General features: G+C 34.4%; 3 protein-coding genes across 3 annotated transcripts in view; 2 read left to right on the top strand and 1 right to left on the bottom strand.

Moving 5' to 3' along the window:
* Positions 1–19649, top strand: part of LOC129795977 (prostaglandin reductase 1-like) — a 211683-nt gene that overhangs the window by 146286 nt on the left and 45748 nt on the right. The gene's annotated exons all lie outside the window — the stretch shown is intronic.
* LOC129795962 (protein tincar) overlaps positions 1–19649 on the bottom strand; it is a 108217-nt gene that overhangs the window by 77309 nt on the left and 11259 nt on the right. The gene's annotated exons all lie outside the window — the stretch shown is intronic.
* On the top strand, positions 9056–12151 carry LOC129795970 (delta(24)-sterol reductase-like). The gene is made up of 2 exons (XM_055837562.1): positions 9056–10530; positions 11192–12151. The coding sequence occupies exons 1-2, from the start codon at positions 9860–9862 to the stop codon at positions 12036–12038; spliced, it is 1518 nt and encodes a 505-aa protein (XP_055693537.1). The 5' UTR covers positions 9056–9859; the 3' UTR covers positions 12039–12151.

The raw sequence follows: 19649 nt of genomic DNA, 5'->3' as shown, positions 1-19649 counted from the left end.
TGTAGGATCGAAATAAATTGGAGAAGAGAAAACAAACTCCCTCAAATAAACGCCAACAGAGTAAATAAAATGGAATTGTTTGGAAAAGTCTCCGCATGTAATCTGTATACATACATGTATATATAGAATTTTTCAAGCAAGAGGGAATATTAATGAAAAATAGTATTATATACTGAGGAAAGTACTTTTTACGAGCATAATAATTAAGTATTAAATAAAAAGCAATATACTAACAACTTCAGAATAAAGTACACCGAGCAACAAGATTGCCTGAAATTTTTCATGCACAATTTTCTTCATTTTTCTCGTTAAATTGCATTTTCTCTTTCCCAGCATGTTAATGTTTATATTTTCACATTAAAAATTATTGCATTTCCTTCGTGTATTTTTCTTAAAGAAAATTTATTGGATATATGGCATTTATTTACTTTAAAAATTCTTACAAAACATGCTAAACCTTCAATGGTCTTTACAACTTTTTTTATTGAAGGACAAAATTGGTATTTGCTGCCAATTCGACTTTTTCAAATTACCACAGAATAAAATCTAATATCTAACTTATTGTGATAAATTCTACATTTAAATGTAGGTATGTGACTTCTATTGCTTCAAGCTCGCCAAAAGAAAATCTAGAAAAACGTTTTTTTATGATAGAAAATCAAGATAGAAGTTTGAGGTTAAAAATTCGTGTCCTCCAAGTGTTAAATAAAATAATTGTACTACCAAATAGCGCCGAAATGTATGCAAAATCAGATACTTTAACTCACTACCACGCTCCCCAAAGCCCCCCAAATCATTTCATAACCAATTTAATAACAACAAAGATTGGCTGGAATTTTTTCTACCCCCACCACCCCGGTAAAATGTTTAATCCACCCACATTATACGAAGAATTAAATCCGCACAAGAATTACGGGGGGTTTTTCCGGGCAATTTTGAGATGTGATGGCTATCTTTTAGTGGGTGATGAAGGTGGAAGTACGTGAGCTCAAAACTTTGCTGAATGGGTAATAATTGTGCTGGCTCATGGGGAAAAGCGGCGAGAAAATGGAAGAAAAAGAAATTTCATTCAGCAAGTTCATTGGGGTTCATTGGGTCTGTTTTTCTTCTCCATACACATTATGTGCTCTTCGTTGGAGAGAACCCCCCTCAATCCATCACCTCTCAATGGGGGTATACGTGTGTGGAAAAGTAACGAGTGAAAAATGATTTAAAAACATTTCTTTTTTAATAAAAACCAACATTTTGAGTTGTCTGTGTGATCTTCATGTGAATTAATGATTCAGTAAAAAGGTCATTAAATGATATTTGGGAATGAATTAATTGCCATGATGCGGGAAAATGGATTTATTACCCCCTGCGTAATGAGATATTTATGATCAAGCAGATGGTTTGAAGTCTTTTAGCAAGGTTATTTTATTCAGTTAAAAACTTTTCAAAAACACCTATGAGGAATTTACCTTCCTCCCTCTTAAGATGAAAGAAAACCTCAGAGGAGTCATGATTTTTCATCTTTGCAGATGAAGTTTCGCCAAAGTAGAGTAAGAAGAGTCTAGCTTGAGGGTGTGCAAAAAATATTCACATTCATCCTCATTATATTTTATAACTTTTTCCTTGTTGGAGAAAAAAAAAGAAGTAAAAGAACTTTTTCTTCAATAACACATTATCTCGTGCATCGCTAGATTCTCCCCGCACTGTGAGTCATCTTTTTTAGCAAAAATATTTGTCTAGGAGGTCGAATGCAGGGAGCTGTAATAAAATATTAAGTTACCACACAGGAGTGAGATTGTGTGTCTAAAGAAAATTTTCCCGTCTTATTCTTGCACCAATCTTTTAACCTCTATACGAAGGTGCCTTTTGTGAAAAATCAACAGACAAGAAAATACATTTTTTGCACTTCCTTCATTTTGTCACTTGTACGAGAATATGTAATTCGAGGAAAATAACAGGGGGTGTGTCATTTGCAAGAGTAATGTCCTTTTGATTTAATTTGTATTTCATTTCAAACGGGAAAAAAGTTTTGAACTACCATAAACTTCTGTTAAAAGTATTCTTTTTTTTTTTTTTGATTTTCTTGAGAATCTTGCACATTCAGCAAAGTAATGTACATAATGAGTTTTCTCTTTGCAGCTCAGAAGAAAGTTCGAAATACGTTGAAAATCAAATTTATTTAAAAAAAAAAAAAAGGTTAAAAGTGAAAATTCTCACCTGGAGGCTTTTTTATAGGGATGAAGGTAAGTTCTTAGGTCAATTAGACTTGAATTTAAAGGTTGTTCCGCTTATTTTCAGAAAAATTATTTAAATGAATGAGATTATTGAACATAACCTCATTCAAGAAACATTTAGATTACATAAGGAACCAAACAGAATAAAATTCAATGCTTCAAAAAAATATAAATGTTTAAAAAAAAATAAAGTATTTAAAAGCTTTTGGGCATTGACAAAAAGTACGTTTAAAAAAATGTTTAAAGAACTACAAAAAGTAACACATTTTTACACTGACAACCCCCTTAATCTTCTATGAACCTTTCACTGCACAATTACTATTTTTTTTTCGTCTGTAAATCTCCCACATCTGTCCACGCGAAAAAGAAATTTGATTCTCACAGAAAAGAAAATCTGTGAGGAAAAATCTTGTTTATAAGGAGATTTTCATGAAATTAACTTTAATGCCCGAATGATTTGTGTACAAATTTCACATCAGCAATTTTCTTCTCCCCCCTTCGAGGGCTATTTTGAAGGGCCACAAGAATAATTCAATTCTAATGCTAAGCTGAAGAAAAACTCTCTGTGTTTTCTCTTCAAACAATAGTACAAAACCACCCCCACTCTGAAGGGTATTTCCCTAAACTCTGTGTTCAGTGTTTTTTTTTTTTTAGCAAAAAGACCATGATTTGTTTCTTCAATCTCTCTTGCCCTCAATTTTCTCCGGGGGCGAATGTGATATTCAAATTCAGTGGAAAAGGATAACATTGAAGACAGTTGGTCTACAAGAATAAAAATCCTGAATTTTAAGTTTAAAAATAGGGAAAAGTTTTATAAAGAAAATATATGTTGTGGTTTTGGAGAGATTCAACTTGCAGAAGAATTCGTAATTGATGGTTTTATATACCTAACACACATTGTAGGCCTGCGTATGAGAGTCTAAGCTCCTAAAATAGCCACCCACTCTCTCTCTCAGTGAGGAAATTCAAATGAAAATACAAAAGTGGAAAGAAAAACACTTGAGAAATATTTTTCACCAAGAATTGCTTCAATTTAAATTGTTGCACGAGATTTTGGGGGGAGCCAAGAGATTGTTAGAGATATTTGTGGCAATTTGTCAGTTTATATATACAGACTAGAGGCAGTTAATTTAAATACCTCTACATACATATTTTTTCAAAACATTCGCCACTTTAGTTAAATTACTACGAAGCAGACAATGCACGTGAAAAGGCAAGAAAAGAAGGAGAAGAGAAAAAAAACGAGAAAAACTCCTTGAAGCTCCACTGCATGTGTCATTCAGTTGAGAAAATCCATTTTATATGGAAATTCTCTTCATTTCCCAACTCAACATCATCATTTCAAGCTTCATGAATTTCCTGAAATTCCCATTCTGCACATTTTTTTCATCCTCAGCCTGCACATGTTCCCCCGTCTATGTCCAATTCACAATCAGATACAATATCCTTGCTTGGGGGGAATGGGAACGAATCCACTCGTACAATTGCTTTTACCAATGTGTGCTGAAATGCATTTCCCGAATGGAAATTACACACACACAGTCATTTACTTTCCTTCGTCACGCAATTCAGTGTATATGTGTGGTTTTTTCCCCATTTTCACGCTGTGTCCATCACGTGAAAAAGAAAACCATACGAGTTTAGTTTTATAGCGCTACGAGCCTTTTAGCTTTCCACTTGTAAAAATTTTTTGGACAAATGCCCAAAAATTCCAAACGATTATTCCTCTTCTGGGTAAACTCGGAGCTATTAGAAGAGGAGGAAACTCTTTCATAATGTATTTTTATGGGCATTTTGTAGGTGGGGAGGCAATGTGGCCAAAATAGTCGTTTAATCCATGATGGCTTCAAATTTAAATAATAAAAAGCTATCGAGATAAATAAGGAACTATTTTTTGGCACAAAGCTAAAGCTAGTGAAAAAATAAAGGTGAAAATCAAAGGAGTTTATTCATTTTTAGGTTCTTCCTTGAAGTACAATGCAATGAAAATCTTGCAGAGAATTAAACAATATGTAAGAAAATTCTAAGGAGTCGATTCTTTTTAAAATCTTTCATTTTATTTTACTAACCTTAATCCTTGGAAGATCGATGTTTCTAACCTCAAAACTATAACATTAATTTTCTTTCACAAAGAAAATCTTTTTCAAGTTTTTTTTCGACGAACTTGAAGTAATTGAACTTCTTACACAGAGTTGTAGAATTTTTCTCAAATTGTTTAATATATTTTAATTTTGTGACGATTTAAAAATATCATAATGGTGTCCTCTAAGGGGTAAAAAGTTTTATAAGATTTTGACAGTTGGTCTTTTGAAATCCCTTAAATTTATTAGTTCTAGTAAAAAAAATGAGAAAGATCGTTAGAAAGCCCTGGAAAATCAATTTTCCTCAACACGATTGAAGATAAAAACAAATTGTCAAAATTTTTAAAGATTTTTAACAGAATACCAAAAATCTTTAACTGTGAGGAATTGTGAGAAATGAAAAAAAAATGATTTTAACAGAATCGACTCCGATTTTCCAATTTTTTAAAAGATTTTCTCTGTCATTTTCTTTTGCATAATATGTATCATGAGAGCATCAAAATGAATAAAATCCTTTGGAAAATACGAAGAAAACCATTTTTTTTTTCATTTTTCATTAAAAAAATTAATATGAAATTTAAGTACTTCTTTTTTAAACTTAAAAAAACATAAATTTCCAGTTTTATGTTGGAAAGTATATAAAGCATAAAAATCAAGTAAAATGTCATCGCATAAGTGCTTTTAGTGGCTTCCAATTAGCCTCTCTCTTGTGATAAAGCGAAATTCAGATGGATGGACACAAAAAAGCAGTTAGGCAGCATAAAACCTTCCCTTCCTTCTTCTTTTTGTCCCATATATGAGACTAAAAATGAGGAATTCTTTGCAAGATTTTCGTGACAATTTGCTAAAATGCAGGAACTGCATGACATAAAGATTCTTTTCACACGAAAAGGTTGTGAGAATTTCAAAGAATTCCCTCTTACGGCAACAGGGATGGTCATTTAAATTCCACACTGTGTCACACATCCTCCGGATCTTGTACATCTCGTACATCTTGTGCATGACAATTAGAACAATTCACCAAGTGATGTACTACTATATGAAAATTTTCCGGTAAGAGAGGAGGATGTTTTAGTGGAAAATACTTGAAATTCTGCAATGTGTCCTTCACCATTGAATTTAATTGAATAATGCTGAACGATGGCATATACACTTTCTTCCATCTCACAAATTATTCTGCGATGTATACGCAAATGGAAATGCAAATTTTCCCCACCTTTAATTAGGATGCGTTGTGCTCAATTATCCAGATGTTTCCGCCATTGTCTTCCGCAATTGATCCACGAATTAAGCGAAAAAAACGAAATGACCACAATCTGTTGAAATTTTCCACGATGCTTATACGGCATACAGAAGCCCCACAGAAGCCAAGACAGCAGTTATGGTCAAAAAGGAGCATGGCGCACCAACATGAGAATTGGGAAACTGTGCTAAGAGTATTGCTGGGTTTGCTGGTAAAGTTAATTGTTATAACATGCTCTTCTCACATGCAATTTATATCGTGAAATGCAGGTTTTTCTCTCTTCGCTTACACTCTCTCGCCATGGCACATTGTTGGTGTACCGAGAAAATGCATTTTATGTCGATTTTTTTTCTCTTTAAACATTATATATTATTACGCGTAATTGCTCCAGAACAATTATCTTCTTCGGCTTTTTTTGCACAGCCACACAAAATGCACAATGGGCGAGAGAAAAGACATCTTTTCGCAGCACCTTCATTCACTCACAGCTTCAATTCGAAATGTGTACCCATATACGCATAAAATGTTGCTTCAAACTCGATGGGTTTTATTGAATAAAACAAAGAGGTTCTATATTTAATCGAAATGAGTTTTTTTTATTAATTTTCGCGAGAAATTTCATTTTTTCCTTTGTTAAATACTTTCAAAAGACTTGAAAATTGTATTAAAAAAAAAACAATTGTTTTGCTAGAAAGGAAATATGTTTAGGTATTTGATCCTATTAATGAGTGAATTATATTTGTTAATGTTCACGTTAATAATTGTTTTCTGAGCTAAAAAGAAAGTATTTCCAGTCTAAAAATTTAATGAAAAAATTGAAAAGATAAATAAGCATCAAACATTTAAATTAGGATTGAATTAGAAAAAAAATGTCCAAGGAAACGTCAAACGTTTAGCTAAACCTCAAGCTGAAGAAAAGAAATGTCAAACGTGTAAATGAACGTTACAATAGAAAAGACATGTCAAACTATACAAAATAAACGTTTTTGAGAAAACCGTAAACATAAGAAAAGAAGGTTAATGCTATTAAATGATAAAAACATCAAACGTACAAATAAACGTCAAAAATAGAAACGTCAAACGTTAGAAATGTCGAACCATTAAATTAATGTCAAACGCAAGAAAAAAACTTTAAAAATAAGAAATCTACCAATAATTTATCTAAAGCGGATTATTCTAATAAAACAACCATCAATATTATTTAACAGTCTCAATCTTCATGAACTTCGACTCCTATATGATTGTAGCATAGGCACTGGCAAAAAATAGAATTTTTTTTATTTAAAAAAAAAACGAAAGAAGCTTCCTATTCCTCCCTTGTTTTCCCTATATATCTCCTTCAGCATTTTCATGGAAAATCTTGAAGTTTCAAGAAAATATCTTTTTCCGCATTAACTAATAAATCACACAACCTCCGCGCAATGCACTACATTTTAATGCAGTCTGCGAAATATAGGTACTATCATCTGAATCATTGCACAGCATTCTTCTTAAAGATTCTTCTTGCAAAGAAAGTGCAGTAAGGAAAAAAATGAGTTCAAAGTGAGAGAAGAAAATTCACTAACCCGATTATGATCTTGAAAAAAAAAACTTTACCCATAAATTCTTCCAAACAGAATGAATTCCTGGCGTAATTTTCTTCGAAACATTCCTCCCGTGAGTTCTTTCTTTTTCTGTTTGTGCTGAGAGTTTTAATTGAATGTTTGACAATTTTAAAGCAAATACAATTTAACTGCCTCCCAGGCATTAATTTTTGTTGCTCCAGGAACCACATAAATGGGTCATATTTAATTATTCACCCTCCCCATTTTGTACGAGGTTGCGAATAAAATAAATGCAAGAAACAGAAGAAATGGTGCAGCATTTAATGGTTTTGTGAGTATCATAAATTAAGGTGTGGGCATTTTATCTGCCTTAAGCCCAAAAAGACTCAAACATTGCGGCAAAAAAACGACCACACATCTATCCCAATGCGTCTGCCCTACCAAAAGATGGGATATATGGTAACAAATCACATTTGAAAGTTAATTTCAGAGTGATGAGGGCTGCTGCGGTGTTTCGTGTGTCAACACGGTGAACTTTTAATTTTAGATGCTGAAAGATTAATTTCCTCACGTTCCAAGGGAGACATTTGGGTGACAAAAGGCTAAGCCCGTGAGCACTTTGGAGCACCTCCGCATAATGTAAAATGCGAGAAGGAAAAAAAGAACATGCTTTGCAACTAATTTCCCAAAGAACTTTCCCTCTGACGACCCCCCACTCCCCTAAGAAAACTCCTCAAAGTGGTGTTGGGAATTAATGATGGGAGGTACTTTTTTTTTTCTTCAAGACACAGACATGAGATGTAAATTGTTCCAAATCCCAAACGAAGTGGGATTCAAAGGGAATTGAAAATTTCAATTCACTTAATTGGAAATTCATCAAATAAATCGTTCTTTGAGAAAAAGAACATACGAGTATTTGCAAATGATTTTGTGGTATCGATTTGAGGGTTTCACATTCCGGAGAATGTCTGACAAAATGATTAGACAAGTTTTGCAAAAATTGTTTTAGATTTTCTACAAAATCTCTTGGAATTCAATGCAAATTCGACAATTTATCCCCGAAATTCTTCTTCGGTAATTCTGTTGAAAGATGTAAAAAAAAGTAACTCTGTCTGCAACTCCCAATTTAACGTTCATTTTGCTGACAACGTTTACCGTCTTTGGGGGTAAATTTAGTCGATTTTTGGGTTTGAAGAAAAGAAACCGGTATACATTTTTTTTGCTAAAACATTCGGTTAAAAATAAATTTAAATGTGTCCTAGAATCCCCAGAATTTCCTTTTATTTAAATTTATTAATTTCCAATTTATTTTCTAATAATGATTTCAAAAAAGGAGTTTATTCATTTATGCATAAAAAATATATAATTTATGGAGACAATTAAAATAATTGAAAATTGAAGATTAAAAAAAAAAAGAAAATGCCAGAGACTTTACATTTCTCATCGGGATCAGCTTGATAAATCCAGCAAATGATTTTTACTTAAAAATGCTCGCAATGACGTCATGAAATTGTGCTTTGTCTCTTTAAATGTATCAAGAATAGAAAATATCCTATAGAAACTTACCGAGAAAGCATCGAAACAAATAAATTTAAGTAAAAAGAAATAGAATAATTAATATAAATTGAAGCAAAAGAAATAAAAAGGGACGTCATTGTTTGCATTTAAGGCTAAAGTTTTTGAAACTGATCCAAGTGGACAATGGAAAGTCTCTTTGGAAATATTTATATTCCTAGAATGAACGTTTTCCCCACATACAAAAACAGGTAAACTCCTTTATTGATTTCTTGTCAATTTATTAATATTTTTTTATAACAATTCTAAATCGTTTTGCTCAATAATTTATTACAAACATATGATCCCAAAAAGCAAAATAATTCACCCCTCAAGACAGTAAAGCAACAAAAATTCCAAATAAGCATAATATGTGCATGGAATACCTCGATGCGCCACCCCTTGTGCGGGATTGATTTGCTGCCCAAATACGGGTGTGGATGGAATTGAGAAAATCCAGCAAATTCGATTGTAAATTTCAGTGTATCGTGACACGGAGTGGAACGATTTGTGAATTTAAAATAAATCAATCGTGTCTTATAGGAGAAATCCATCTTTGGGTATCTCATCGTATACGAGGATAAAAGGACTGAATTTCAAATTCATCGAATCCACAACCAAATTTGGTGAATTACTGCATTCCAATTCAACATTGCATTATGTCTGGATGTGCTCTGACGGATGCCCATTTTGCGTCAAACATCACAAGAGATGATACATAAAAAATATATTATAACGAAGACTGATAAGAATGCCAATGATTGCGTATTGTCGAAGAAAGAAAAAAATTCAGAAGCGCGGTGAGGAGCACGAGGTGTCCGCCTATGGAGTTTATCGCGACACTGTGTATGTGTGCACAAAATTCTAAATAAAGCCGCGATCTGTGAATGTTCTTTATCAAGGTCAGTTGCGAGCAAAGTGGAGATTTCGCGCACTCGCCATAAAAATTTTTTGGAGCTCATTGGTAGAAGACATCCACTCGCCGGTCGGACTCCCACTGTGGACAGTCATACTTTGCACTGAATTGCTCGACGGTGCGATAAGATTTTTTTTTCGCTCTGTGGCACACCTGGTTGAATAAATTGTACTCACAATCACCTATCAGTAAGCCCCAAAAGTGTTTTTTTTTTGTTTATCTTGCGCAAATCCTATAAAGGCAGCCCCAGGTGCTGATTGAGTTTCATTGAGTGGCAGTGAAAGTGCTCGTGAAGAATGGCAATGGGAAAGAAGTTTGATACCCTCACGGAGATCATTCTCATTGACTACCGTTGGGTATTTGTTTGTTTCTTCCTCCTACCCATCTCCTTCTTGTACAATCTCTTCTACTACATTCGCAATGAGATCATCTTTCGCCTCAGTAGCGCCCCAACGGCGCATGGGATGAAGGTGCGTTCAATTCAGCGGCAGGTACGCCAATGGCGCGAAACGGGTATGGCGACGAAAATGTGCACCGCCCGCCCCGGATGGCAAACTATGAGCTTCCGCAAGCCAATGTACAAGAAATCCATGTACCAGATCAAGTGCAACCTCGTGGATATCCTCGAAGTGGATACAGAGAAGAGAACTGTCCGTGTGGAACCTTTGGTGAATATGAAGCAACTCTCTGAGACTCTTGGGAAGCTTGGATGGACCATACCCATTGTACCTGAGCTCGATGATCTAACCGTTGGTGGTTTAGTCATGGGAACCGGTGTTGAGTCTTCATCCCACATTTATGGGCTCTTCCAGCACATTTGCCTCTCCTACGAGCTCGTTCTAGCCGATGGGAGTGTCACCGTGTGCTCCAAGGATGAGAATAGTGATCTCTTCTACGCCATTCCATGGAGCTACGGTACCCTAGGTCTCCTAACGGCCGTTGAAATTAAAATCATCCCCTCAACACGGTAAGAAAATAAAACGTCTTTCCCTCCAAATATTCTCCCTTTCCCCTGGAAAATTCTTTCAAATTTCCCCAAATTGCACTCACACAGTTGGAATGTGACCTCTTGGAGTGATAAACTTGATTTTTATAGCCCCTTACGCGAATCTTATCAGTCACTTGCCCTCAACACTGCCAATTTTTCCCACACTTTTCCCCAGCTTATTCATTGTGTAAGAGAGAGATTAGAAATGCGTGGTATCAGTGTTTTGTGGCGAAAGCCAAATTTCGCATAACACACAATGAAAAGAAAATATACAAAGATTGTGAAGCGTGTGAAAAATAATTTATGATCCCTACTTAAAATGATTTGAAAAATGAAGTGAAAAGTCTTTAATAGATATTTTATCAGATTGAGAAAAAAAACTGTTAAGCAGCCATATTTTTTTTTGTTTAACAGACACTTTATTTTCACCACATTGCCAATTTTCACCACTAGAATTTCACCATTATATGGTTTACTCGAGGGATACGCGCCAAATATAAAATGTTTTCCTTTAAATGCTTTGAATAATTAACTTTAGAAGCCCTTTTCCCCAAGAAAAACTACCCTTAAGATTTTATCCTTAACTAGACTTTATTTAAAAAACAATTTTTATATAATAATTTAATTTTTTCCACAACAGATTCATCAAGCTAACGTACGAACCAGTCAAGGGTTTGGATAAAATCGTAAAGACTTTCGACGAAGAATCTAAGAACAAAGCAAATCACTTTGTTGAAGGCTTACAGTACTCACTGGATGAGGCAGTAATAATGACAGGAATCATGGTGGAGGATAGCGAAGTAGAAGCTGGGAAAATTAATGAAATCGGCAAATGGTACAAGCCGTGGTTTTTTAAGCATGTTGAGAAAATCCTCAAACGCGGTAAAACTGTCATTGAGTACATTCCAGTTGTTGATTACTACCATCGCCACTCTAGATCACTTTTCTGGGAGCTACAGGACATTGTACCCTTTGGTAATAATATTTTCTTCCGTTACTTCCTTGGATGGATGATGCCAGTTAAGGTGTCCCTGCTTAAGCTAACGCAAACGGAAGCTGTTAAGAAGCTCTATGAGAATAATCACATAATTCAGGATCTTTTGGTACCAACGAGAACAATGAAGGAATGTATTGAATTCTTTGATAATTCTGTCAAGGTTTACCCACTGTGGTTGTGTCCCTTTAACCTTCCTAATGATCCAGGGATGGTACATCCAAAAGAACACGAGGAAATGTACATTGATATAGGAGTTTATGGGGTGCCTCATGTGAATAATTTCCACCCAGTTAAGACAACACGCGCCATTGAGGATCTCGTTGAGAAGTGCGATGGCTTCCAGATGCTCTATGCTGATACATTTAGAACCAAGGAAGAATTCTACCGAATGTTTGATCACAAACTCTACAATACAATGCGCAAAAGGCTCACCTGTGAATCTGCTTTCCCCGAAGTCTACGATAAGGTCAACAAAACAGCTAGAGACTAAAAGACCAAAATTCATCCCAAGGATTATAACATAGCAGAGCATCTCAAATGATTCAATGAAGATACAAGAAATTATTGCTTAATAATTAGTAAACAAATATTCTTTTAAAAAAATTAAGTTTGTTTTAATCCGAGACTCAAACGCTGAATAGTGACATCTAGCGGGAAATTTAAAATATGAGCTAATGGTATGCCTCCTTGCACGTTAATACAGAATTCCAACGTCTTATACCTACTTCTTATAGCAGGAAGAATATCAAAACTTTCCACGAACTTCACTAAAATTTTCATTTACACTGTTGAAATGAATTTTCATTACTACAGGAAAATGCTGGTAATGTGAAACTTTCAGTGCTACGCGGTGAATTCTTGTTAAACATTTTGCATACAAGTGCATGACAAACTTTCCACACAAGCGTCAGCGAGAGTTCCTCCAGAACGTCGAAGAATGGAAGAAATTTTCCTGCCAACGTATTAATTTACTAAAATTGCACCAAGTGTGTGGTTTTATTGGACAAGAGTGGCTAAAACTTTTCACAGCACGTCAATATTAATTTAGTCTTTCCTTGGAGTGAAAAACAACGAACGAGCACATTGAGTGTGTGTGCCGTCGCTATAAAATTGATATTTATATCGAGATTGACTTTGGCACTTTGGGAATAAAAAAGAACAAACACTGTGGTGGCCAATAAATGGCGACAGGAAAGCTGAACAAAATAAGCCATTTTGCGAAAAATTGCATTTTGCAACAACCCGGCAGATAAGTGGATGAAGTTTGTTTGAGGAAAAACTTTCAGTCCTTTTCCAATAAATGAGGTTTGTCTTTTTTATTCCGTAGTTTGAAGTACATATATAGATACTTGTTGGGGTAAATAGGTGGATATAGTTTGAATGCTAATGAAGCAATAAAAGAATGTTTTTCATTTCGAGCATTAAAAAACAACAAACATTTAAATAGCGGAAGAATCTAGTATTTCAAATTTACTTTTTTTTTACTCACAAGAGGGCGATGTTAGACAGTAGAGACATCTAGTGTTAAATTTAAATTTAGGCAAAACTTCAATATACATTAGTTATTTCATCCCCTGTGCATTCCTTTTGATGTTTTCGGGAAAATTGAGAGAAACTCAATTGGGGAAAAACAGATGACAGTAACGTAAGATAAGACACACAGACACCCCATAATCCACAAGGAAGAATCAATATTTTCCTCTTCATGCCACCACCATGTGATGTAGTAGATGGAAAAGCGCACGTTCGACACATGTGTGTTTTGGGGACTTTGTTGCAAATAAGCAAAATGAATTTATTATCTTGCCGTGGATGTTACAAAGAAATCCATAGAAGAGGGTATATAGGGGTGTGGAATACACTTTGCGCCAAATTGAATGGAAAACTCAGCCCCTTTCCCGAAGCCCTGAATTCTGGCAACGTTGGCAGAAAATGTAAAACGAGGCGAGAGACAATTGTAACTGACGGGTCGTCTTTTACTTAGCTTCCCTATAGCGATGCCCCTCGTTTTTTGGCCACAGCCAAAACAGCCCCAAGTTAAACTCCATTCCTGAAAGCTTCCAGCTTGCGATGGTTTTGGTGTTATACGTATTATGGTAATGTTCTTTATGTTGCATCAAACAGGGAGGTCTTTTATGTATCGAAAATAATAAATAATGATTTTTTAAGTAGTTCAAAAATTTTCATTAGGTATATTGAGGAATAAAAAAATTGATTTCTTTAGCCAAGACACACACTCATTCACGCCTATGTAAAAAAATTTTATATTCAAAAGATTTTCTTTGCAGTTTAGTTTCAAGCGTTTCCAAAGTCATATTGAACTTTTTTACATAAAATCTCGTTTGTTACATAAAAATTTTTATATTCTTGTATTTTTAGTCAAGACACACACTCATTTATAGCATTTGAATTATTTTTATTTTGTTTTCAATTCAGTTTCTCATCATAGCGCCATTTTTAATGTTTTCTCATTTATCTTTCATCATCGATTGATCAGTATTGTGTTGCAAACATGAACTAATTGATGTCTTTAGTCAAGACACACACTCATTTATGAAATCAGGATTAAAAGTTTTTATTTTTAAATTAATTTTTGGAATAATTTCAGTAGTCTCAAAATCTTAAGATAAACAGAAAAGTAATGCAACAATAATCAAATAAATATTCAAACAATATAAAAATTTAGGTGTGTGTCTTGAATATTCACCTAAAACGTTCCAAATATTACAGAAACAGTGTCCCATTTTCAGTATAACCACCTTCTTTTTCTTCCTATCCTAAGGGCATCAAATACACAAATAAAATGCCTTCGGGGGAATTTCTTCCACACCCAAACACCTTCATTTGCGCGTGAATCTATTTCCTCACTATACTACCATGTTTGCCATTCTTCTATCCGGGACGTGATGTGATAAAGTCTTCCGAATCACATTTTATGCCTCACATGGTGAACGGGTGCTGGAAATTATCAGCGCACCCGTAAGAATGTGGCGAAAAATCTCCAACTTCTTTTGCTCATGGAGGAATTTAATGGGTTAGCATGGCACTTTTCCTGTTTTGCGTGACAAAAAGTAATATTGTACATGCGATTCCTACTAAATTTTCTTTCCCTCGAGGCTGTGTTTTCTCTTTCATCCCCTTTCGCGTGATACCACAATTTTGCCCCAAAAATTGCCTCGAATTTCGCGCTATTTTCGGGGGCAATATGACGCGCACGATGTAATTTAATTCTTCAACTGAAGCCAAGTTTTGTATGCATAAATGCAAGCAAAAAAACGTTGACAGGAATTTTATTTTATTTACTCAATAAGGAAGAAAATTTGCATTGATATTTTCAAGTGTTTTGAATTTATAGCTGTTTTCGCGATTTTTATAAACTATTGGTTGGAGGAGCTTTCAAATAAAATTTATCCAATGAAATATTAATGCAATTTTCTAGTTTTTTTTTTTCATCTAGAACTTCAATATCATAACGTGACACACCCCAAGATCCATAAAAGAGACGCGCATACAATTATCATCCCCAATTTTATTTATTATCCACAGCCTCTCCCCTCCCGTGGAAAAACGATGACAAACGGGGAATTTATGCAAAAGCTGCGCCATTTCATGATTATTAAATTGAATACAAAATGAATTTTATTCAGTCTCCACATTCAACTGGGGTTTATTATCAAGGAGGGTGGAATTATCCCTTACTTATTCCACACTGCACATTTCCATAATTTTCCCCAAAAATGGGAAATTGATTAGAATTGATTTTAGAATATTTAAAAATAATATTATTGGCTGCTTATTTTTTTTTTCTCCAGTGCTGATGAAGATAATAAATGAACCCGAAATATCATGAATAAATTCAGTACATAAATTTAAAAATTCTTTTCTCTTATTTGAAGAGATTCTCAAAATAAATTTCTCCTTCAAATTCCTTATTTTTCTTCCATTTTCAAGAATGAAAATTATGTCTTCACAAAGAAAGAAAATCTTCTTGAGGTAGGTACTTGAATAGTGCAAAAATCTCTCTTTCACTTCGCTCCCTTGAGACATAACGTTCATTATTGCATTGTTTCATGTCTTCTGTGTAAAGCAATCAAGAGCAAAAATTTGGTGCAAAATGCACACAGAATCATCATGCTAAAGGTCTCTCGCACACAAGACTCGTTCTCATGCTCTCCCATCTCGGACCACCAGATATGGTAAACAGGCAAAATGATGGAGAAGGCATGTAAGATGAAGAAAAAAAAAGATTAAGACACAGGCAGGTGTTTCTCCACCAAATGTCTCACTATTGGCTCGAAAATACTGCCGAGGATTAATTCGTCGGTGCATGAAGAGATTTTTTGGCATGATTTTTTTACCTGTGAGTCCGATCCAACATTTTTTCTCCCCCTTATCTCACTCAGTGCGCTTTTTATTTGTCTGCGGACTTTCTTTGCCCATCTGTGTTTCGTTGACTTTAGATTGTATTTTATGCTCCTTGCAGAAAAAAAGGTAAAAAAAATCATGTTCTCTGCTCCTGAGGCGCCCTTTTCCCCCATTGCTTGTCTTCAAAGTTCAGCATCGTGTTCAATAAACGAGCCGGTTGCAGAAGTAAATTACTATGTATACGATTGGACTCTTTTTTATCCCTCCAAAGTTCATTGATTTTATTGAGTTACGCCAAAAGGAGGGTTTGGAATGCACACACAGTGTCGTTGGCTTTATTGAAAAATTTCTGCGGAGTGAATCTTTTCATCTTTTTTGCAGAGAAATATTTTAAAATTTTTCCCAAAAATTCTTTTCATAAAAATTTAATTAAATTTTTACCAACAAAAATGTTAAACTACCCAATAAACATTTTTATTGAGCCAAAAAATGATCAATTAAGATTGAGTCAATCAGATTGACTGAATAATTGATAAATCAATTGAGTGGGATCATGTGATTCAATTAATTGATCAATTATTGACCGTTGATTGACAAATCTCAGCTCAAATCTGATTGCTCAATAATTGATCATCTATGCAAACGATTATTGACTCTATATTGACAGTATCAATATTGGCTCAATTTTAACTCAATTTGTTTTTGTTTGATTAATCAATGAATGCCAGAATATTTTGCTTCAAAATCTTCATTATTCGGTTGGTCAATTAATGATCAATTATTAGTCAATCATACAATTTTTATGAGCTGTTTATCTTTTATTTTATTTTTCTGTGTTTATCTATCCTAAGATATTTTATCAGAAGCAAAATCAACAGACACATACTCTTCTGAACCAAGAAAAGAGTGTACGTAGTCAGGCAAACCTCGAGAAATCAGTAGTTTTCGTGAAGAGATTAATTTGCAAAATTCCACTTGCAATTGAAACTACATTTAAATAGTTTTCGATTTATTCCTATCTTATCATCGTTTCTCGGGAATCGGTCGAGATTAAAGAAATTCCTCACACATTTTGCTGATTTTGTTCAACAAAAAGTGAGGTTAGACCAATCAATAAATGCTCAATTTTCACCCAATCTCTTCTCAATCAACTTCCATGAGCAGAAATGAAGGTTTCAGATTGATCAACAAATTGAGCATAATTATCGTTTATCATTCAGATTGATCAATAATTGACTATCTATGCGGACTTATATTGACTCAATATTGAGCTAAATAATTGATCAATTTTTGGCAAATTTTGTTTAGTGGGTAAAAACCTCTTTAAGCAAAAATTTTGATACTTCTTTTCCACAAGGAAAAAACATTTTTTTTCTAAACAGAAACTCTAAAGTGCAAAGTACATGCACTCTGAGGAAGTGAAAGCCCCATCAGGGAGCTTTTCTGTTTAAACAAAATTCCCATTTCACTGATAAGCTTTCTTGCCCGAAACTTCCGTTGCAGGAAGTATTATAGTTTGGAGGATAACATTCCCACACAGAGTGGGAGTTGAAGAAAGGAAATTATAAGAAGAATCTATGTAGGTATCATGCGCGACTTTTGTGCCAGAGTTGAGGCCTTTTGTTTAAGATTCCCAAATGGATGGGAAACTTATGCAGAACAAACAAGCACACAATGTGCAAGATGTGTGCTTGAGAAACTTTCAATGAATCACCATTTGAGACTTTGGACTTGAAGCACCACTTTCTTAGTTTAAAGACAATTGCTTACTTTTCGATAGGGGAGTATGGGGGTGTATCTTTATGCATTGTTTACAGTGTATTTGTTCCGAAATTGAACTTCCAATTTTCATTGTTTTTGGTATGATTCCACTTGAGCGCGATGGATTTTGGTAAATGTGAAATCAATTAATTTCGCACCCAATTCTCTGTGGTTTTTGGGGGTACCTTTCGTTGATAGATAGACGTATAGTCTGTGTGGGGCGGGGAGGTGGAAACCAACGGAAATCCCTGGGAATTCCCAGCAGGTATCACCCGTGTCGTTGCCATGAATAATAAAAGTCATCTGGTAATGTCTGCGTGTCTCCATCATAAGCCTGGAAAAAGCTCTCTCGCTCTCTGGGTCGCCTTTCCATATTGATGTGACTTTCGTGGCGAGAACATCCCCCCCGCGTTGAAGTGAAGGGTGAAAAATTTCCATAAATTTTTCAACATTGCACCATGTTTTGTTGGCAGTGGAAAAAGCGAATTTTAAGTGGAAAGAGGTGGGAAAAAAGCCCTCCATCGCATGGTGCTGAATACCACTGAACAATTCCTCATCATTTCAAATTAAAATGCTTCTACAGTTTGACTGGAGCTGTCATGCATAATTCACTCTCAATAAATATTGACAAATTTATTTATGTATCACCTAAATGCTTTAATATTGAGAATCTTCTTTTATTTTTTGTTTGATTTTTAGAAACGAAAAATTTTATTTTCTCACACCTTTCCTATATTTTAAAAGCTCTATAGCACAATTATGTATTATCAATGAATTTAAAAGGGATTCTGGGAATATTCTACGCGTGTATAAATCTTGCAAATAAATCTCCTTACCCATTCATGGGTCCCCACATTTCAGCATTGTTAATGGACATTGCTAGAAATCCTGAAAATTTAATTCTGTCATAGAGAAAGATCAATAGGTATTCTAATTATCACAGCATATTGTGTCGTAACACTAACGAAATTATCACATAAATGGAAACAGCATGAATAATCTGAATGGACTGAAATTGCAAATACCACAATGGTGCATAATTCAAACATAGAGGCAATATTTGGTATTTATTAGATTTAAAATTAGCATGATGTACGAAGTTCGAAGACAAAGAGAGAGCAATAAGCCCAATTTTCACGGTTGAAGCAATTCAAAAATTTGTGGGAAAAAATATTAAACATCAAAAAACCGTTCATAAATAAAAGGAGTTTATTCATTTTTATGTCATCAGCTAAAAGGAATTAGCACAAGAGAAGAAAAGCTTGTTGAACGTTTTTCAAGAAAATTCAAATGGATTTTCTATTGTGACTAACAAGAAAATCATTAGAAAATCTTTGAAAAAGAAGCATAAAGCGCACCCTTATGGGGCTATCACACTTAAGCTTCAGGTGCTTAAGCATCATAACCCCTACATGAGCACGAGAGAGACAACAATGCTGTTTTTTATCGTTCTTTCACATAAAAAATCTTAAGCATCTTGTGCTTTTAAAGTTTAGGTGTGATAGCATATGCTTCATACAATGTCTTTAAAATGATTTTCAATCAAAGCAAAGATGCATATGCACTCTAAAGGAAAAATAAGGTACAATGTGGGCGTGTTTTTTTTTGGAAAATCTTTTCAGAGCTTTTGCCAGTTGACCTTACTGAGAAATAAAAAATAATCTCTTCAACATTTTAATTATTTCGAAACTATCTTGCAATGAGATTATGACACAGATAATGGTGAATAGACTCCTTTTATTTATATGAAGCATTAATTTTATGCAAAATTACTTCAAACATTAATTACACAGACTACATAGTATGGATAATTTTGTCAATAATGTCTAGATTCGCCCAGGTACTCCCTAATTGGTGAAAACGATAGCACTTATGGTGGGTGGGAGTATTGTAAATAATTAATTTAACGTATTGAATTGATGAATTGTGCAATGAATGAGATTGAGTGCGCTTAGGTATCATCATCATTCAACCC

The sequence above is a fragment of the Lutzomyia longipalpis genome, chromosome 4 (genome assembly GCF_024334085.1).
Source record: "Lutzomyia longipalpis isolate SR_M1_2022 chromosome 4, ASM2433408v1".
Lineage (NCBI taxonomy): Eukaryota > Metazoa > Arthropoda > Insecta > Diptera > Psychodidae > Lutzomyia > Lutzomyia longipalpis.
This window is presented reverse-complemented; position numbering and strand designations above follow the sequence as displayed.

Coding starts and splice junctions, on each gene's coding strand:
- LOC129795970 (XM_055837562.1), top strand. CDS start 9,860: ATGGCAATGGGAAAGAAGTTTGATACCCTCACGGAGATCATTCTCATT. Junction 10,531..11,191: donor AAAATCATCCCCTCAACACG/GTAAGAAAATAA, acceptor TTTCCACAACAG/ATTCATCAAGCTAACGTACG.